General features: G+C 56.7%; 1 protein-coding gene across 1 annotated transcript in view; it reads right to left on the bottom strand.

Moving 5' to 3' along the window:
• SLC6A3 (solute carrier family 6 member 3) overlaps window positions 1–16592 on the bottom strand; it is a 50201-nt gene that overhangs the window by 13443 nt on the left and 20166 nt on the right. The window contains exons 5-11 of the mRNA XM_003899462.4: window positions 15974–16112; window positions 14346–14480; window positions 9607–9710; window positions 8209–8333; window positions 4955–5067; window positions 3416–3544; window positions 2696–2795 (exon numbers count right to left, since the gene is read on the bottom strand). Of these exons, the coding sequence (XP_003899511.1) occupies window positions 2696–2795; window positions 3416–3544; window positions 4955–5067; window positions 8209–8333; window positions 9607–9710; window positions 14346–14480; window positions 15974–16112 (845 nt within the window). The remainder of the gene's footprint in view (window positions 1–2695; window positions 2796–3415; window positions 3545–4954; window positions 5068–8208; window positions 8334–9606; window positions 9711–14345; window positions 14481–15973; window positions 16113–16592) is intronic.

Raw genomic sequence — 16592 nt, 5'->3', positions numbered from 1 at the left:
CCATCAGGGCAGTGCATTCCCCTGATGCTAGACACACGTGGGGGTCCTTGCTGACCCCCAAGGGTCCCACCTACCAGCCCCAGGCTCCGGCTGCACCCAGCCTCCTGTGGAAGGGGCCGGGCCACACCCCAGCCCACTGGGTGCCTCACTGACGGGTGGGAGCTCACATGTCCGCTCCACCCTGGAGACCCACCAGGAAGAGCCGCACCCCGGCAGGAGCTCCCCGCACCCCAGCAACAGCCCCTCGGGTCCTCCTCCTCATCCCACGGCTCTCCCTGCCTCCCTCTGCCACCGGTACTCCTTGTTCACTTAAAAAGATTGTGGTAAAATACATATAACATAAAACTTCCCATTTTAGCCATTTTTATGTGTAGAGTTCATAATGTATTAATACATTCACGTACTGTGTAACCATCACCACCACCATCTTCAGAACTCCATCTTCCAAAACGAAATTCTGCCCCCATGAAACGCCAACTCCTCCCGACCCCCAACCCCGGCCAGACCCCGGCACCATCTGCTTTTTGTCTGAATGAATGTGACTCCTGTGGGCACCTCCCGTCAGTGGAGTCACGCAGCACGGGGCCTCTGCGACTGGCTTACTCCCTGGAGAGTGTCCCTGAGGCCACCCAAGCTGCAGCCACCTCAGCATTCCCTTTCGTTTTAGGGCCGAACCATATTCCGTTGTGTAAGTATACTGTTACTGTGTCTTCAGAAAAGCTATTTCGAGAAACATAATAAACATTTTTTTCTCCCCAAAAGCAATTACCAGCAGTCTGCTTTAGAAAGGCCTATTTTTCTTTCACTGGTATCATCAAAGTTCTAGGAACTGACCATAAGACCTTAAGAGTGAGCTCTCCCCCCACATCTGGCCTGGTCTGTGACTCGTGTGCCCGCAGCTGATCTGCTGAGATCTGGGGCAAGTCTGGCAGTTGTCCCGTGTCCCCTCAGAAAGAAGCCTCCACGCGGAATCCCCTCTGCACACCCCACCCCGGCATCCGAGCCCTGGACATGAGAGATGGACGTGGGAGGCAGCGGGGATGCAGAGAGGTGAGGCCAGAAGAAGCCAAGGGGGGCGTCCCTAAGGCCCCTCAGCCCCCAGACCCTTCCTCCCGGGCCCCTGCCGGAGCAGGAGTCATCAGCTCCAAGACCTACAGGACCGCGGCGCACTGGAAGCCCGGCGTATTCCGCAGCTTACTAGAGCACAGATTGTGTTTGATTTAGATGAGAGGGGTGTGGATTTCTCTTTGGAAAAATAACACAGATCTCAGTCTTCGGAGGCTCAGTTCACCAGGGCCAGCTTCTCCCCATCTCCCGTGGTTCCAGAGGCCATGGCGCTGGTGAATTCCAGGCACTTTCTCCCTTCCTCTGTGAAGGTCTATGTTTTGTTCAGGGAACATGACAATGAAAGCGATAGACAAAGTATTGATTCCAGGCACCTGTGAAAGTACGACGACGTTGATATTTCCCTTTTCTGTACAGCAACACTGAAAACCAGCACTGAAAACAACATTCTCAGAATAGGAGCTATTTCTCTGATTTGTCTGAAAGCCAGGGCGTTTATCTGGCTATAAATTCCATGGCTCTGAGGCATGACCCCCTTGTTTGCAGGGGAGCTGGGCGTCCTCCAAAACTGGGGCTCACGCAGCACCACAGACGTTCAGCCGGATCCCCACATTTTTTTTTATTTTTTGAAACGGAGCCTCACTCTGTCGCCCAGGCTGGAGTGCAGTGGCACAGTCTTGGGTCACTGTAACCTCCGCCTTCCGGGTTCAAGCTGAATCATATTCTGTCGTAAGTACACCATCGCTGTGTCTTCAGAAAAGCTGCAGCCTCCCGAGTGGCTGGGATTATAGCCGTGCGCCACCTCGCCCGGATATTTTTTTTTTTTTTTTTTTTTTGGTAGAGATGGGGTTTCACCATGATGGCCAGGACAGTCTTGATCTCTTGACCTCGTGACCTGCCCACCTCAGCCTCCCAAAGTGCTGGGTCACAGGTCACCGCACCCAGCCTGCACGTTCATGGTGAGATGCCCGGGTTCAGCCTTGCCACCTCCCCGGAAGCGACCTGGCCAGGTGAGTGGAGCTGGCCCTCCGGCCCGTCTTACAGAAGAGAGAACTGAGGGGAGTCGAGGTGACTTGTCCAGGTGAGCACGCAGGGAAGGGGCAGCCCTGGCTCCAGGCTGGGTTTTCTGTTGCTGTTTAAACCCCTCGTGGACATCCCAGGACCCAGCTGGGGCAGACCAGTGGGCCAGGAGCTGCACCCGTTGGGGCATCCGTTGGAGAGCCGCCTGCTGGCCATCACGCCCCGACTGCTCTGGGGCTCTGGTCAGCAGGCAAGGCCATGACGGCACCTTTGAAATGCAGCATGTCACATCCCTGCTGAAACCCCCAGCATGGATCTGATTGTGTGGGATGGGCTCACCAGTGCCTCCAGCATGGAGGCGGAAGACGCCCGGCCACTGTGAACACCTCTGACCACAGTGTGTGTCTTCCGGCCGCCATCCAAGCTAAGCACCTCACTGATCCCATCGAAAGGACCAGGGCCAAGCCTCTCCCCTGTGCGGAGCTGTGATGATCACAACCCAGGCTTCCGGCAGCTGAAAGGTGTGTCCTCACAGCGGCTTTGTCAGAAGGGGAGTGGCACAGCCACCAAACAAGAGGGCGTGGGCCTGGCTCCCTCTCCCCAGACTCACCGTAGAACCAGGCCACTCCGATGGCTTCGATGAGCACTCCAAAGAGGATGGACGTGCCGGCTGCAAAATGGTCCAGGAGTGTGAAGACGTAGATGCCACCCTGGAAGAGAGGGAGTCTGTGGACCTGCAGAAGGGCTTTCCCCAAAGGTCAACCTGGCCCGGGACTCACTGTGCACACAAATGGTTTCACTCAGTGCAAACTCTGCTTTGAGTCCCTAAAATTCAATCCACATGCAGCTACTTAGGGCCACGTCCATCACAAAAAAATAAAAATAAAAATGACCTCTCCTTTCCCTTCCCAGGGCTTCGTGTGCAATTAGAAATAGAAGCAACCAAACGTGGAACTTGGCAGTGCCTCCCTTGGAGAGCACGTGGCCTGGGCTCCCCCTCCCATGTAGATAGGCTCTGCCACCCCCTCCCACATAGATGGGCTCTGCCACCACACCCCCAGTGTCCCCCAGTCCCCAAACCCTAGAGGGAGGCAGCTTCAGCCTCGGGCGCTTCTGGGGGAGCTGTCCCGGTGCTGAAGTGACTCTGGGACCAAGCTCCCATATGCAGTTACCCTGTGCACTGCTGTGAGTCACTCTCTGGGGTGGGTGGGGACGCAGCTTCCTGAAAGTGCTGTGGTTCTGTCTGGCCTGACAGTCCCAGCCAGGGCGCCCCGTGCCACATGTAAGGAGACATGACCAGGAGAAGGCGAAGCCGGCAAATGGTACGTACATTGGTGACACAGAACAGGGAGAGAAGGAAGGTCGCCAGGACGATGAAGAGCGTGAAGAGCTCACGGTGTCTATGCAGCAGCTGGAACTCGTCGATGAGCCCGGTGATCACCGACTCCATACCACCCATCTGCACACAGAGCACAGGGTCGGGCTGCAGGCTGGCAGCGCTCCTGTCCGCAGCCTGGGCCAAGATCTACTTGTCACCCAGGGGATGCACACCCAGAGAAGGACACGGAACAGGGGCCATGCGGCTGTCCAGGGTGCAGGACGCCTGGTAGTGAGGACAGCTATTGGTGAGGGCTTCTATGGCGGCACGACCACAAGAGAGAGGACCCAGAGGGACCACTCTATCCACGGTAGAGGGTTTGCAGCGTCTTCGATGTCTCTGGGTGGGTAAGATGCGGTGTGGCTAAAACACCACCACCCCGACCACTGCTGCTGCACAGGCTCGGCTCAGCCAGATTTTCCTGAGCAAGACGCGCCCCCCACGCAAAGCTTTTGGGTGCACCTGGCCCGGCCATTGGCTACACCTTCTCGATGGAGCCTCCCAACTCCAGGCATCCTCCTGTGAGATGCCATCCAGGCACCTGACTCCTACGTAGTGACCTTCTTCACCTTGCTCGGTCTCGGTCCAGGCCCCCCCTTCATGCTCCCATGTCAGGAACACGAGGCCTGTGGTCAACCCAAGAGCTGTGGCCGAGCTGGATAGGATATGAGTGGGGGCCAGGTGCATGACCCGCGTTTATAAGGAAAGGGATTCTGGGTACTTAGGTCCCCTGCAGCTGACAGGGAAGAAGGAGCCTGAGAAAGTCTAGCAGGCCCAGGGCTGATCGAGGGCTCCACCCGCCACCCCCAGCAGCTGGAGGTGCAGGGGCCACACACAAAGCATTCAGGGCCAGGCCTGGGGTTGGTGGGTGCCAGGAACTGCTGTTGCCCTCCACATTCCTCGTGGGGTCGCCGAGGGTTCCAGGGAAAGCCATGAGATATGAAGGACCTGCTGTGTGCCCTCCAAGGCCCCACCACTCTGGTGTCCTGAGCCAAGTCTTTGGTGGCTGGGGCCCTGCTGCACGTGCGTGCATGTGTGTGCGCATGTGTGCATGTGTGTGCGCGCATGTGTGTGTGCGTTTGTGCGTGCGCATGTATGTGTGAGTGCATGCATGCATGTGTGTGTTCATGTGTGTGTTCATGTATGTGTGTGCGTGCATTTGTGTATGTGTGTGTGCATGCGTTCGTGTATGTGTGTGTGCATGCATTTGTGTATGTGTGTGTACATGTATGTGCACATGTCCAGGATCTGTAGGTGGCTCAGGGCAGGTCACACGGGTACCCCAGAGTAGAGGGATAAAGGAAAAGTTAAACTCCAGTCACCACTCACCCCAGCCCCAAGAAAGGTCTCCCAAATAATCGCAGGGCTCGCCCAAGTTGAGCACAGGTCTGGGGGCCGTCCGTGAGCCCAGGGATCTTGCCTGGCCCTGGGAGGGCGGGGCCCCCTTGGGTGGAAGGAACCCAAGTGCCGAGCACAGGACAGGTTACTCACAGCACTGTCGATACCCAGGGTGAGCAGCATGATGAAGAAGACCACGGCCCAGGCCGAGGACAGCGGGAGCGTGGCGATGGCCTCCGGGTAGATGATGAAAATCAGCCCCGGCCCTGAAACAGAACCCACCCTGCTTGCCACAGAGCCCAGGCTGTGCTCTCCCCCCCATCCTGCCCCACCCCGCCCCGAGAGGCCAACACGGCCTGTCACAGGCCTGTAGAGACTAGGGCGGTGTGGCCCTGCTGAACAGCCTCCCTCCTGTGCATCCAGCAGACCCTGGCCTGGGACTCAGGAAAACAGAAACCCAGAACCGATGGGAGAGCTTTGGTTCATGCCCACCACCCAGCAATGGAGCTCCTGCAAATTACCTGTGTCCTCGCGGGTTATGGGGGCGCGGGGAGAAGGAGGGGCAGAAACAAGGGGAGGGCAGGAGGGATTTCCAGGCTGGTCCTGCCCTTCATCCCAGGGACACCTGCTAACGTCCTTCTAGTTAGTTTTCCCTGCACATATCATGTGATACACACGCAGGCACGTGCACGCACATATTTGTGCATTCAAACTCATCCATGCAAGAACACATCCACGTGTACACACACAAATAGACGCACGCACGGGCATGCACACACACACACACAAGAACACACACATCACACACGTCCACACTATTCAGTAGCCTAATTTCTAAATTTAGCAAAACATTAGGGATACGTTCCTGACCTCCGCCTTCCAGGCACACGAGGAAGCTGAGGTCCTTCCACCCTCCCATGAGGTTAGACATGGCTGCACTTGGCCAATGCGGTGTGAACCCACGATGAGCGGGTCCCTGTGAGTGAAGCTTGGTAGAGGAGTGTGTGGTTCCTTAACCACTGCCCCTGCCACGGCATCCCGGAGGCCACATCGAGACGGGCTCCTATCAGCTGGGGCCCTGAGGGCTCAGAGGAGCAGCACATCCTGACAGATACAGGGGCCCAGATGGTGGCTTCGAAGATAAGAGATAAACCTGCAACCTTGCTATCCCTGCAAGCTAGGGGCACGCCAGGTGAGGGGCGGCATGGCCAAGGTAGAGGAGGTGTCCCTGCACAGCTCTCTGGGGAGCTGACGCGTGCTTCCCGCTACCAGCAGGCAGACCTGAATGGAGGTGGAGGGGATAAGAGCGTGGCAGGCACGCGACCAAAGTCAATGCAATTTGGTCTCCGATGACCCCAAAGTAAAAACCAGTCCCATAGGCAATTGACCATTGACCATTTCAGAAGCCTTGCATCCTCCACTGGCTGGCACTGTCTCCAGAGCCCAATCTGCCTGCAACAGAGTCCCCTGTCCTCAGCAGGCACATGTCTGGCCCTAGCCTGCGGGAATAGGCCTGGGCCTGGCCTTTTAAATAATCAAAGGCCAGAGCCAGGGGCCGTTCCCAAAGGTCTTTCAGGGGCCTTACTGTCAGCCAAGCAGCGGGGTCAGACCTGGGCTCTCACAGCTCCCGGAGACCCTGGTGGACGGGGACAGTGTCCATGTAGGGTGGGGGAGGCAGGCTTGCCTGAGACGTTCCGGGGCTTGGATGGAACCAGCCAGGAGCCTGGGAAGATATTCATCAGCTCGGGGAACGTAATGTCAACACCCTTGCCTTCATTTCTGTACCTGAGTTAACATTTCACCCTGTTTTCTTGAGAATTACGCCTGTAAATGACATTTACTTTGCTTGTTATGCAATGCACAGAACATTCAACTTTATTTTCAGGGGTTAATAGAGGTTTCTGCAAACTATGCTAATTTATCATAATAAAGGGCAAAAAGAATGGAGAAAATGCATAAATGCGGCACCGAGTAAATTTCACTGCCCTGCATTTATATGCATGATGCTCCCTTCCTCTCGCTTTGACTGAATTTTTTTTTCCTAAAGGAAAGAACACGGGCTTCGGAGGCCCACCTCTGAGCTGCAGCTCCAGCCCCGACCCAGGCTTCCTGTTGCAAGCACGGAGGGGCTTTCAGGTCTCCGAGCCTGTTCCTACCTGCGGTGCGAGGGTCCTAGTGCCCCCCTCTGTGAGACTCAGATGGGGTCAAGGCTGCCCCCGCTTGGTGCTTGTGGCTCCCTGCCCTCACTGAGCCCCAACACCCAGGCAGAGCTCAGTCAGCGACAACACCCACACCAGACGGGCTTTTCTGAGCACAATCATTCCTCACAAATGTAGCCTCCCCACTACCCCCCACCCCCACCCCCAGAGAAGACAGTCCAGAGGAAGCAAGGATGGGGACGCAGGATGGGAGCCCACCCAACCCAGGGGCCCGTGTCTGGAGGGAAAGGGCCTCCTCCACATCCGTGTGGCAGAGCAGGCCTGGAGGCAGGTGGGGGTTCTGCTGGCTGACAGAGACAGAGAAGCCTCGGGACTCCCTGGAGCCCTCGGTTGGCCCAAGTTAGGGCTGCCAACGCCACAGCTTTCCACTGCAAGCACCAGAGCCGGGCAAGTGGCCCCGAGTGCCTGGACCTGCCCTCAGCCCCTGCATCTGTGCCCGTCCTGCCGGCTTCATCCTGCCTGGCTCACTTCGTGCTGTGGCTGAGGCCTCCCCGCCCTCAGCCCCTGCACCTGTGCCCGTCCTGCCGGCTTCATCCCACCTGGCTCACTTCCTGCTGCGGCTGAGGCCTCCCTGCAACTCACCTGAGCCTGCCCAAGACCTGGACCCCTCCCCACCCTCTCAGAGACAACTCGAGGCGTGCAGGGACACTCAGCGTCATGCATCGGCCTGGGCAGCAGGCAGGGCCACCCTGTGCTGGAGGCCTCAGGGATCTCCTGGCTGCTCTGTGGCCAAGCTGACGTTCGCGCCACCCCAGCCTGCCTCCAGGTGTTGCTGGAGCAGCTCATTTCTCCCCTTCCCTGAGCTGCACGTTCCCACACCACGTGGCAAGCAAACGTCTAGAGGGCCTCAGTGACAACATCCACGCCAGACCCTGGTGGCTCAGCCCCATGTGGCATCTGCAGGAGCAGCCGAGGGACCAAGGCACCAACCGTGCTGCTCAGTTGCATTTGGGCTTGAGGCTCCGCAGCCCAGGGTGGAGGGCCCGCGAGGGGCAGGGCAGGGAAGGCGCTGGGTTGGGGGCAGGTCTGTACTGGGTTGTGCCTCCTTCAAGAGTGAGGCAGCAACTCTCACTGACGTCGCTCAGGGCCCGTGCGTCTCCTTCCTCTTTCACAAGGAAAAAGGCTTTGCTGAGAGCTCGGCACCGGGGGCTACGCGGAGCAGGCCCAGGCGTGGCAGGAGGGGCTCACCGTCCTTGGCCACATCCCCGATGGGCACGCTGTGCTTCTGCGCCATGTACCCCAGGAAGGAGAAGACGACGAAGCCGGAGGAGAAGCTCGTCAGGGAGTTGATGGAGGTGGTGACTATCGCGTCCCTGGAAGAACAAGACAAGCCGTCTCAGGAACCAGCTGAGCTGCAGCAGCTGCAATTTTCCAGTCATTATTCTTAATTTACTGTGTCTGGGGAAGGGGGCGGGAGGTCTTTGGAGGGGCCGCTTTTCTCAGTGAGCACGGCCTTAGCAGCCTGGCAGAGCTGTCCTTGGACCACCTTGGCCCCCTGGCTGAGCTGCTCAAGGCTCAGCCATCAAGGCTCAGGGCGGGCAGAACAGACGACTGCCCCTGTGCCCCGCGAGTCCTGCTGTGGGCGCCTCACCCAAGGCAGAGCTTCCAGAACCTCCAGGAGCACACACCTCCTGGGGACCTTGCTAAGATGCAGATCCTGACTGGGGGGTTCTCATGGGGTCTCAGGGCCTGCGTTTCCCGTAAACTCCCAAGGGTGCTGGTGCTGCAGGCCTGGGGGCCCCACTCTGAGGGCTGAGAAACCAGAGGGCTGGAGGCAAGCAAGGGAGGAACAGGGAGGGTCCTGGGGTCGGACAGAGCACCAGCGTCCTCCTCCTGGGTTCCTGTGTGGCCTGTCGCCGGGGTGGAAGGACCCCACACACTTCATCTGCAGAGCACCTGGACCCAGGTGGACGGAGGTGGGCTGCAGGCAGGGGCTGCCTCGGGACCTGCCCTCCAGCGCCCACTCTCGGTGGAGCTTGTCTGTGGTCTCTGGCCATTCTGCTGCAAACACTGTCCTTGTATTTTTACTGTGTTTCTATCCGCATGATGTGGAAGAAAGTAAGCACAAGTCCATAAAGGTCAAAGAAAGCAGGTCCCAGATAAAATTCTGTTTCTGTTTTTAGGAGGATTTGGGGTCCAGCACGGGGCTTCAGGTGCCTGCTGGTAACACAGGGTGCACATGGGATGGGGGGACACACTCAGGGAGTTGTGAAGCTGGACCCTGAGCGAGGGGGGACAGAGACCCCGCTGGGGCTGGTGCGAGGGAGGAGGGTGTGTCCTTGTGCCAGGAGGGGCTGGCCTTGCTGCTCGGGGTCCTCAGTGGGGAATCTGGCCGCAGGTCAAACCTTGGCAGGTCCCTCCCTGGAGGCGACACACCCACGTGCTTCAGTGCCTTCTTTAAAGCTGAAATCAAAATCGTGTTGGGGGCTCCCTCCCTGTCGCTTCTGTCTGAAAGGCCACGCAGCTCCCACGCTTGCGGGTTCCGTTGATCCGCCCTGTCTTCATCCAGGAATGCGCTATTTCTGGAGGTCAGCGACCCGTCCCCAGTATCGACGAGGCCCCTGCCTAGCCCTGCTAGGGGCTCACCTGTAGCAGTTGTTGGTGAACTTGTTGTAGCTGGAGAAGGCGATCAGGACCCCAAACCCCACGCCCAGGGAGAAGCACACCTGGGTGGCCGCGTCGATCCAAACCTGCAGAGCCAGAGGGCAGTGAGAGGCTGTCCCAGGAGAACGCAGGACCCGAGCACCCTCCCCATCCCAGCCCCACGCTGAGGCCTCTAAACTCAACACCATCCTCAAGAGGCAAATGGCAGCAGCGCGACTGGTGGAAGACGCAGCCTCAGGAAGTGAACCCTCCCGGGTCAGCAGCCTGGAAGAGCCTGAGAAGCAGGGCGCTGTCCGTGTTCACTGATCTGGGATTCCCCATGGAGTGCCAGGGCAGCGATTCCACAGAACCAGAGATGCCCTGCTCCACAGCCCTCAGAACAGCACGGACCCATCCACACAGGACAACCGCAGCGTCCTAAAACCCTCAGAACAGCACGGACCCATCCACACAGGACAACCGCAGCGTCCTAAAACCCTCAGAACAGCACGGACCCATCCACACAGGACAACCGCAGTGTCCTAAAAACCCTCAGAACAGCACGGACCCATCCACACAGGACAACCGCAGTGTCCTAAAAACCCTCAGAACAGCACGGACCCATCCACACAGGACAACCGCAGTGTCCTAAAAACCCTCATAGAACAGCACGGACTCCATCCACACAGGACAACCGCAGTGTCCTAAAACCCCCAGAACAGCACTGGACCTATCCACACAGGGACAACCGCAGTGTCCTAAAAACCCTCAGAACAGCACGGACCCATCCACACAGGACACGATTGTGGAGCCATGATAGCCCTCAGAACAGCACAGACCCATCCACACAGGACAACCGCAGCGTACTAAAAATCCTCAGACCAGCACGGACCTATCCACATGCTGCATCATGGCGGCACCCTGATAGCTCTCGGAAAGTCATGAACTTATCCACACACGACATGCTGGCGGCGTCCTGATAGCCCTCAGAACAGCATGGACTCATCCACACTCACACCAGCCCTAGCGGGGTCTCCATCCTCCCTTGATCAGGGTCCGGCTTCACAACCCCCTGAGTGTGTCCCCCTGTCCCATGTGTGCCCTGCTGCATGACGGCAGTGCTCCGAAACCCCCAGAACAGCATAAACTCATCCACACGCTGCATGATGGTGGTGCCCTGATAACCCTCAGAACATCATGGATCAGCGACACACTGCATGATGGCGGCTTCCTGATAACCCTCAAAAAGGCATGGACTCATCCACATCCATATCCACGCTACATGATGATGGTGTCCTGATTGGACGCACACCAGCAATACCTGCTTTGTATTTTTCCCGAAACACGAGCAGTATAGGTGCACAGCGGCACCTGGGCATGGCCAGGAGCCCACCTGCAGCTTAGACGCTGGTGCTGTGCCTGCCCAACTTGGTGGATGGCACCCACGACTCTGGATGTGAAAGGAAAGGTGGGTGGGTCCATGATTGGACCACTGTGTATTTTAAAAAGTCAGCCACAACCTGCTAAGGTGAGGGCACTGTGGAGACCATTCAGTGACTCACATGCCCACCTTGCCCCTGCCTGGGCCTCGGATGGGGGAGAAGGAGCAGCCAAACCCCCTTGGAGGCATTTGAGGGACTAGTCAGCCAGGGCTGTTCCTGCAAGTCCATGAAGCCCATGGTACAGGCCTGTGGGCCAGGATGCTGAGACAGAGGCACCAGGTGCTCCTGCTGGGGAGGTCAGGTGGGTCTCAGGGCATCCCAGGTCCCAGGTCAAGCTTGCCTGAGCTTGACTGAACGAGGGAACTGGGTGCTGCAGAGGGGGCGGGGCCCTCTGTCCATCGGGCAGCATGTCATAGCCTCAAGGCCACCCCAGGTCCTGGGACAGTGGGTTTGGGGGCAGATGGCCATACCCTGCAGTCAGGGCTGTGCAGATGGCCAGTGTCTCAGCATGAGGGGAGGAGCCAAGCCAAGAGTGGCTGGGTGGGCAGTGGGTGGAGAGGTTCATACCCTAATGTGGCTCCCATGCTAGTCATCAGTCACCTGCCTGGCCAAGTGACTGCAGGCTGGATCAGGTGTCACAGGGGAACACCTGCCTCCTCCTCACCCTGAGCTGTGTGTGCAGCTCAGGCCTCTGCCCAGTGCCACCCCAGAGCCAGTGCCCACGGCTGCCTCCCTGGGCCTCACCTCATGCACTTACACTCCAGGACCTGGAATTGTCTTTTCCTTCCATTTCTTTCCTGATTTCTCTTCACTATACATCAACCCATCATCTAGTGTCTATCAATCACTCATCCATCTATCTGTCATCTATCACTGTCATCTATCAATCAATCACCAGTCTATCATCTATCTGTCATCTCTATAATCTATCAACCATATATCATCTATGAATATATGAAGTACATGCGTGTGTACATATCTATCGCCATCCATCCTGTTGTATATCCATCCTATCTACCTACCTACCTATCATCCATCCATCCACCCATCCATCATCCATCCATGCTGTCCAGCTACCTACCTATCATTCTATCCATCCACCCATCCATCCATCATCCAGCAATCCATCCATCATCCATCCACCCATCCATCATCCATCCATTATCCATCCATCCATCCTATCTAGCTACCTACCTATCATTCATCCACCCATTCACTCATTCATCCATCCATCCATCCATCCACATCCATCCATCCATCCATCCATGCTGTACAACTACCTACCTATCATTCATCCATCCACCCATCCATCCATCATCCAGCAATCCACCCATCATCCATCCACCCATCCATCATCCATCCATCCATCCTATCCAGCTACCCACCTATCATTCATCCACCCATTCACCATTCATCCATCCATCCATCCATCCATCCTGTATAACTACCTACCTATCATTCATCCATCCACCCATCCATCCATCTTCCAGCAATCCACCCATCATCCAGTAATCTAATCGACATCCGACCATCCATCCATCCATCTCGATTCAGCAATGCAATTTATTTCACCATCCAATCTATTCTATTCCATCCATCCATCCACCTACCCATCACCCATCCATCATCTATCCATCTACGCGATCCAGCTACCGCATTTATTTATTCATCTCATACACCATCCATCATCTACCAATCTACCTATCCATATCCATCCATCTTTATCCACCCATCTTATCATCTTATATCCATTATCCATCCGTCCATCCTATCCAGCTATCTACCTACCATTCATCCACTTATTCATCCATCCATCATCCATTCATCATCCATCCATCCATCTATCTACCCATCCATCATCCACCCATTCTATCCACCTACTTACCTATCAGTCATCCATTCATCCATCCTATCTATCCATTTTATCCACCTACTTAACTGTCATCCATACATCCATCCTATCCACCTACCTACCTACTCATCCATCCATCCATCCATCCATCCATCCGTCCATCCACCCGTCCATCCATGCATCCATCCACTCTATCCACCTACCTGCCTATCATCCAGCCAGCCAGCCAGCCAGCCAGCCTTCCATCCACCCATCCATCCATCCAATCTATTCACTCTCTCCACCTAATTTTTGACATCTCATCTGTGTAATTTGTTCTCCAATGGACATCTTTTCACATGCACTGGTGTTTGTTTTGCCTTCTCATGGGGCTGCCTATTTTTCCTGGCTGGAGCATTGTACTTGTGGCATTTTTGTTTGATTCTATAACACGTCCTGCTCCTGCAAATGCACCCCTTGACTTCACTTTGGCCTTTCTGGGGTCCTGACACACTGCTGGCTTCACGGTTTGTCCGGCTCCAGCTCTGCACTTGTGGGTCCCTGGCCACGACTGATTTTGCTGCCCTGGTTGTGCTCCTCTCTCTTCTGTGGCTCCCGTGGACCACATGCCTGCTGCACCTATGGCTCCTGTCTCCACAGGGGCTTCCCCTTCAGTGCTACAGACACACTTCCACCCCCACCCCCACCCAGCTGCTTTGCAGGCTCATAGGTGCCATGTCCAGGTGCCTTCTCCCACTGGACCTGTCAGCTACTACCTCCCTGGGGCTTCCTGGGAGGCTTGCAGCCATGCCTGCCTATCCTGTCTCTCTTCCTTCCCACTTCTGCCTTGGGTTTACACTTGCCTCATGACCCCAGACCTGGCACCACCGGCCCACCCACATAGGGCAGCACTTCTCAATGGCCTCCTGCCTCACACTCCAGCTGAGATGGCCCCACCCCTCTTGCTGCATCGTCCTCTCACAGCAACATGGACGCCCCTGGGTGGCTTTGGGGCCTGCCACCTCCTCCACCTAGTCCACCTGATTTCCAACAATGCCCGAAGTGAGCTGCCATTTTTGTCATGCCAGCCTTCCGCCAACGGCTGCTTCTGTTTCTGGGCCTGTTGGTCAGAAATGGTGCAGCCCCTTCTCTTCCCTTTCTTGACAAGGGACCCATCCCCCATGGCCCAACCAAGTCTCTCTCCAGGAGGCCTTCTCCAAACATTTTAACCCCGAATTATTTCTTCTTTTGCTGACCAAATCTGCAGCCTGACTCTAGATGGAGTTTTCGATGTAATCTGATTTAGATGACTCATACTGTATCATGGGTATTTGAGATTTGGCTTCCTGAGGAAAGAACCCTGGTTTCCGCAACTCTGATACATCTCAGCCCTGGCAGGCAATGAATATGGAAACCTGGGAACGTCAGAGCCCCTGTGGACTGTGAAGCAGTGAGCGGGTTGTACTCACAGACGCCTCGCAGAGCCGGTAGAAGTCGACGCTCAGGTACGCTCTGATGCCGTCTATAGCCCCAGGGAGGGTGACCCCACGCAGGAGCAGGGCAGTGAGGACCACGTATGGCATGGTGGCTGTGATCCACACCACCTGCAGGAGAGGACAGTGTCACCAGGCTGCACAGGTAGGGCCCTCGGTGGGAGCAGACACCGGCACATGGGCACTAGGTTGCCCTGACAGCTTGTCCTCTGACTGGGAGGCCCAGTTCCCAAACATCTCCTGGGACGCCAGCTCAGCAAATGCTCATTGGAGTGAGAAGGTCAAACGCTTTCCGTCCCGCACACCCTCCCAGGGATGGAATGGGAAGAACAGCTTGGCAGGGAAAGCACATTCCTTTTCTGCATTCGGTCCACCAGAGTAGCTGGGAGTGGCTGATGGGGGTTTTCTGATGCGTGGGATGAGTGGATTGACACTGGTGAATGGCACTGTGGGACGATGAAAGGTAGCTCTGGGCTGTGTCCCTGCGGGAGGCTCCCATGGCTGGTGCCATACTACACACACTATTCCAAGGGAGGGGCATACCTTGGTCAAAACTGGTTTTAAGAAAAAGTATTTATTTTGGCCGGGCGCGGTGGCTCAAGCCTGTAATCCCAGCACTTTGGGAGGCCGAGACGGGCGGATCACGAGGTCAGGAGATCGAGACCATCCTGGCGAATATGGTGAAACCCCGTCTCTACTAAAAAATACAAAAAACTAGCCGGGCGAGGTGGCGGGCGCCTGTGGTCCCAGCTACTCGGGAGGCTGAGGCAGGAGAATGGCGTAAGCCCGGGAGGCGGAGCTTGCAGTGGGCCGAGATCGCGCCACTGCACTCCAGCCTGGGCGACAGAGCGAGACTCCGTCTCAAAAAAAAAAAAAAAAAAAAGAAAAAGTATTTATTTTATTTATTTTTTTTTTTGAGATGGAGTTTCGCTCTTTTTGCCCAGGCTGGAGTGCAATGGCATGATCTCAGCTCACTGCAACCTGTGCCTCCTGGGTTCAAGCAATTCTCCTGCCTCAGCTTCCCATGTAGCTGGGATTACAGGCACATGCTACCACGCACGGCTAATTTTGTACTTTTAGTAGAGACAGGGTTTCATCATGTTGGCCAGGATGGTCTTGAACTCCTGACCTCAGGTCATCCACCTGCCTCAGCCTCCCAAAGTATTTTTATCAACAAAAAAAACCACGTTGTGTGTGCCCTCCTGCCAGAAACACTGCCGTGGGTGCTTCCCTCCTGAGGCCCTTCCCCAAACACAGCCACATATGGACCCAAAACCCGACGGTGCCCTGTGTCCACCCAGCCCAGCCACGGCCACGTGTCCACCTTCCCCCCACCCAGCCACGGCCATGTGTCTACCCAAGCCAACCCAGCACAGCCACAGGTGTACCCCCAACCATGGCCACGTGTACACTCCCAACCTGATCATGGCCACAGGTGTCCCCCAAACTCAACCATGGCCATGTGTCCACCCCAACCTGGCCATGGCCACATTTGTAGCACAAAACCCAACTGAGGCCACATGTGCATCTCCTGGCCAGCCACGGCCACATGTCCACTTGGTGGCCCCATGTCTACAGGCCCAGTTGGTGACCCTGAGCCTCACCTTCCCCGAGGTCTTCACACCCTTCCAGAGGCTGAAGTAGAGCAGCACGATGACCAGCACCAGGCAGGCTGTGAGCTGCCACCGTGGAGGCCCCAGGTCGTCGATGCCATGGCTCTGGTGGAGGTGCAGCACGCCACGCCTGCAGAGGGGAGTCAGCGGGGGCCTCTGTGGGTGGCTGTCAACCCACCTGGAACTGGACGGCTGAGCTTGCCCAGGGACCTGCCCTCCCCATCTCAGCAGGGCAGAAAACATCCAGTCTGATGGACAAGAGATGCCCTCCAGGGAGGTCTGGCCCACAGGCCCTGGCAGAGGTGTCAGGGCTGCCCTTGAAACCCGCGGAGCACATGGGAGGCCCAGGAAGCCCCGCCTCACCCTCTGCCCTTGGCACCTTTGCTCATTGGAGCTGGGGAGAGAAAGGGCACCTTGGGTTTTTGAAGAAAAGGAGCCACAGAAACCAAAAGAAAGTTGCTGAGCAATGCTGGGTACCCACTGCTGCCCACAGGATGGCCCCAGGGTCCCGCTCCAGGGATGAGGCTGAGCAAACTCTAGCAATAATACCAAGCACACAGCCTCCAGCCAGCACTGTTTTCTGAGGGGACGGTTCACGACACCTGCTCAC

The sequence above is a fragment of the Papio anubis genome, chromosome 5 (assembly GCF_008728515.1).
Source record: "Papio anubis isolate 15944 chromosome 5, Panubis1.0, whole genome shotgun sequence".
Lineage (NCBI taxonomy): Eukaryota > Metazoa > Chordata > Mammalia > Primates > Cercopithecidae > Papio > Papio anubis.
Note: the sequence above shows the minus strand (reverse complement) of the source record. Positions and strands in the feature narration are given on the sequence as shown.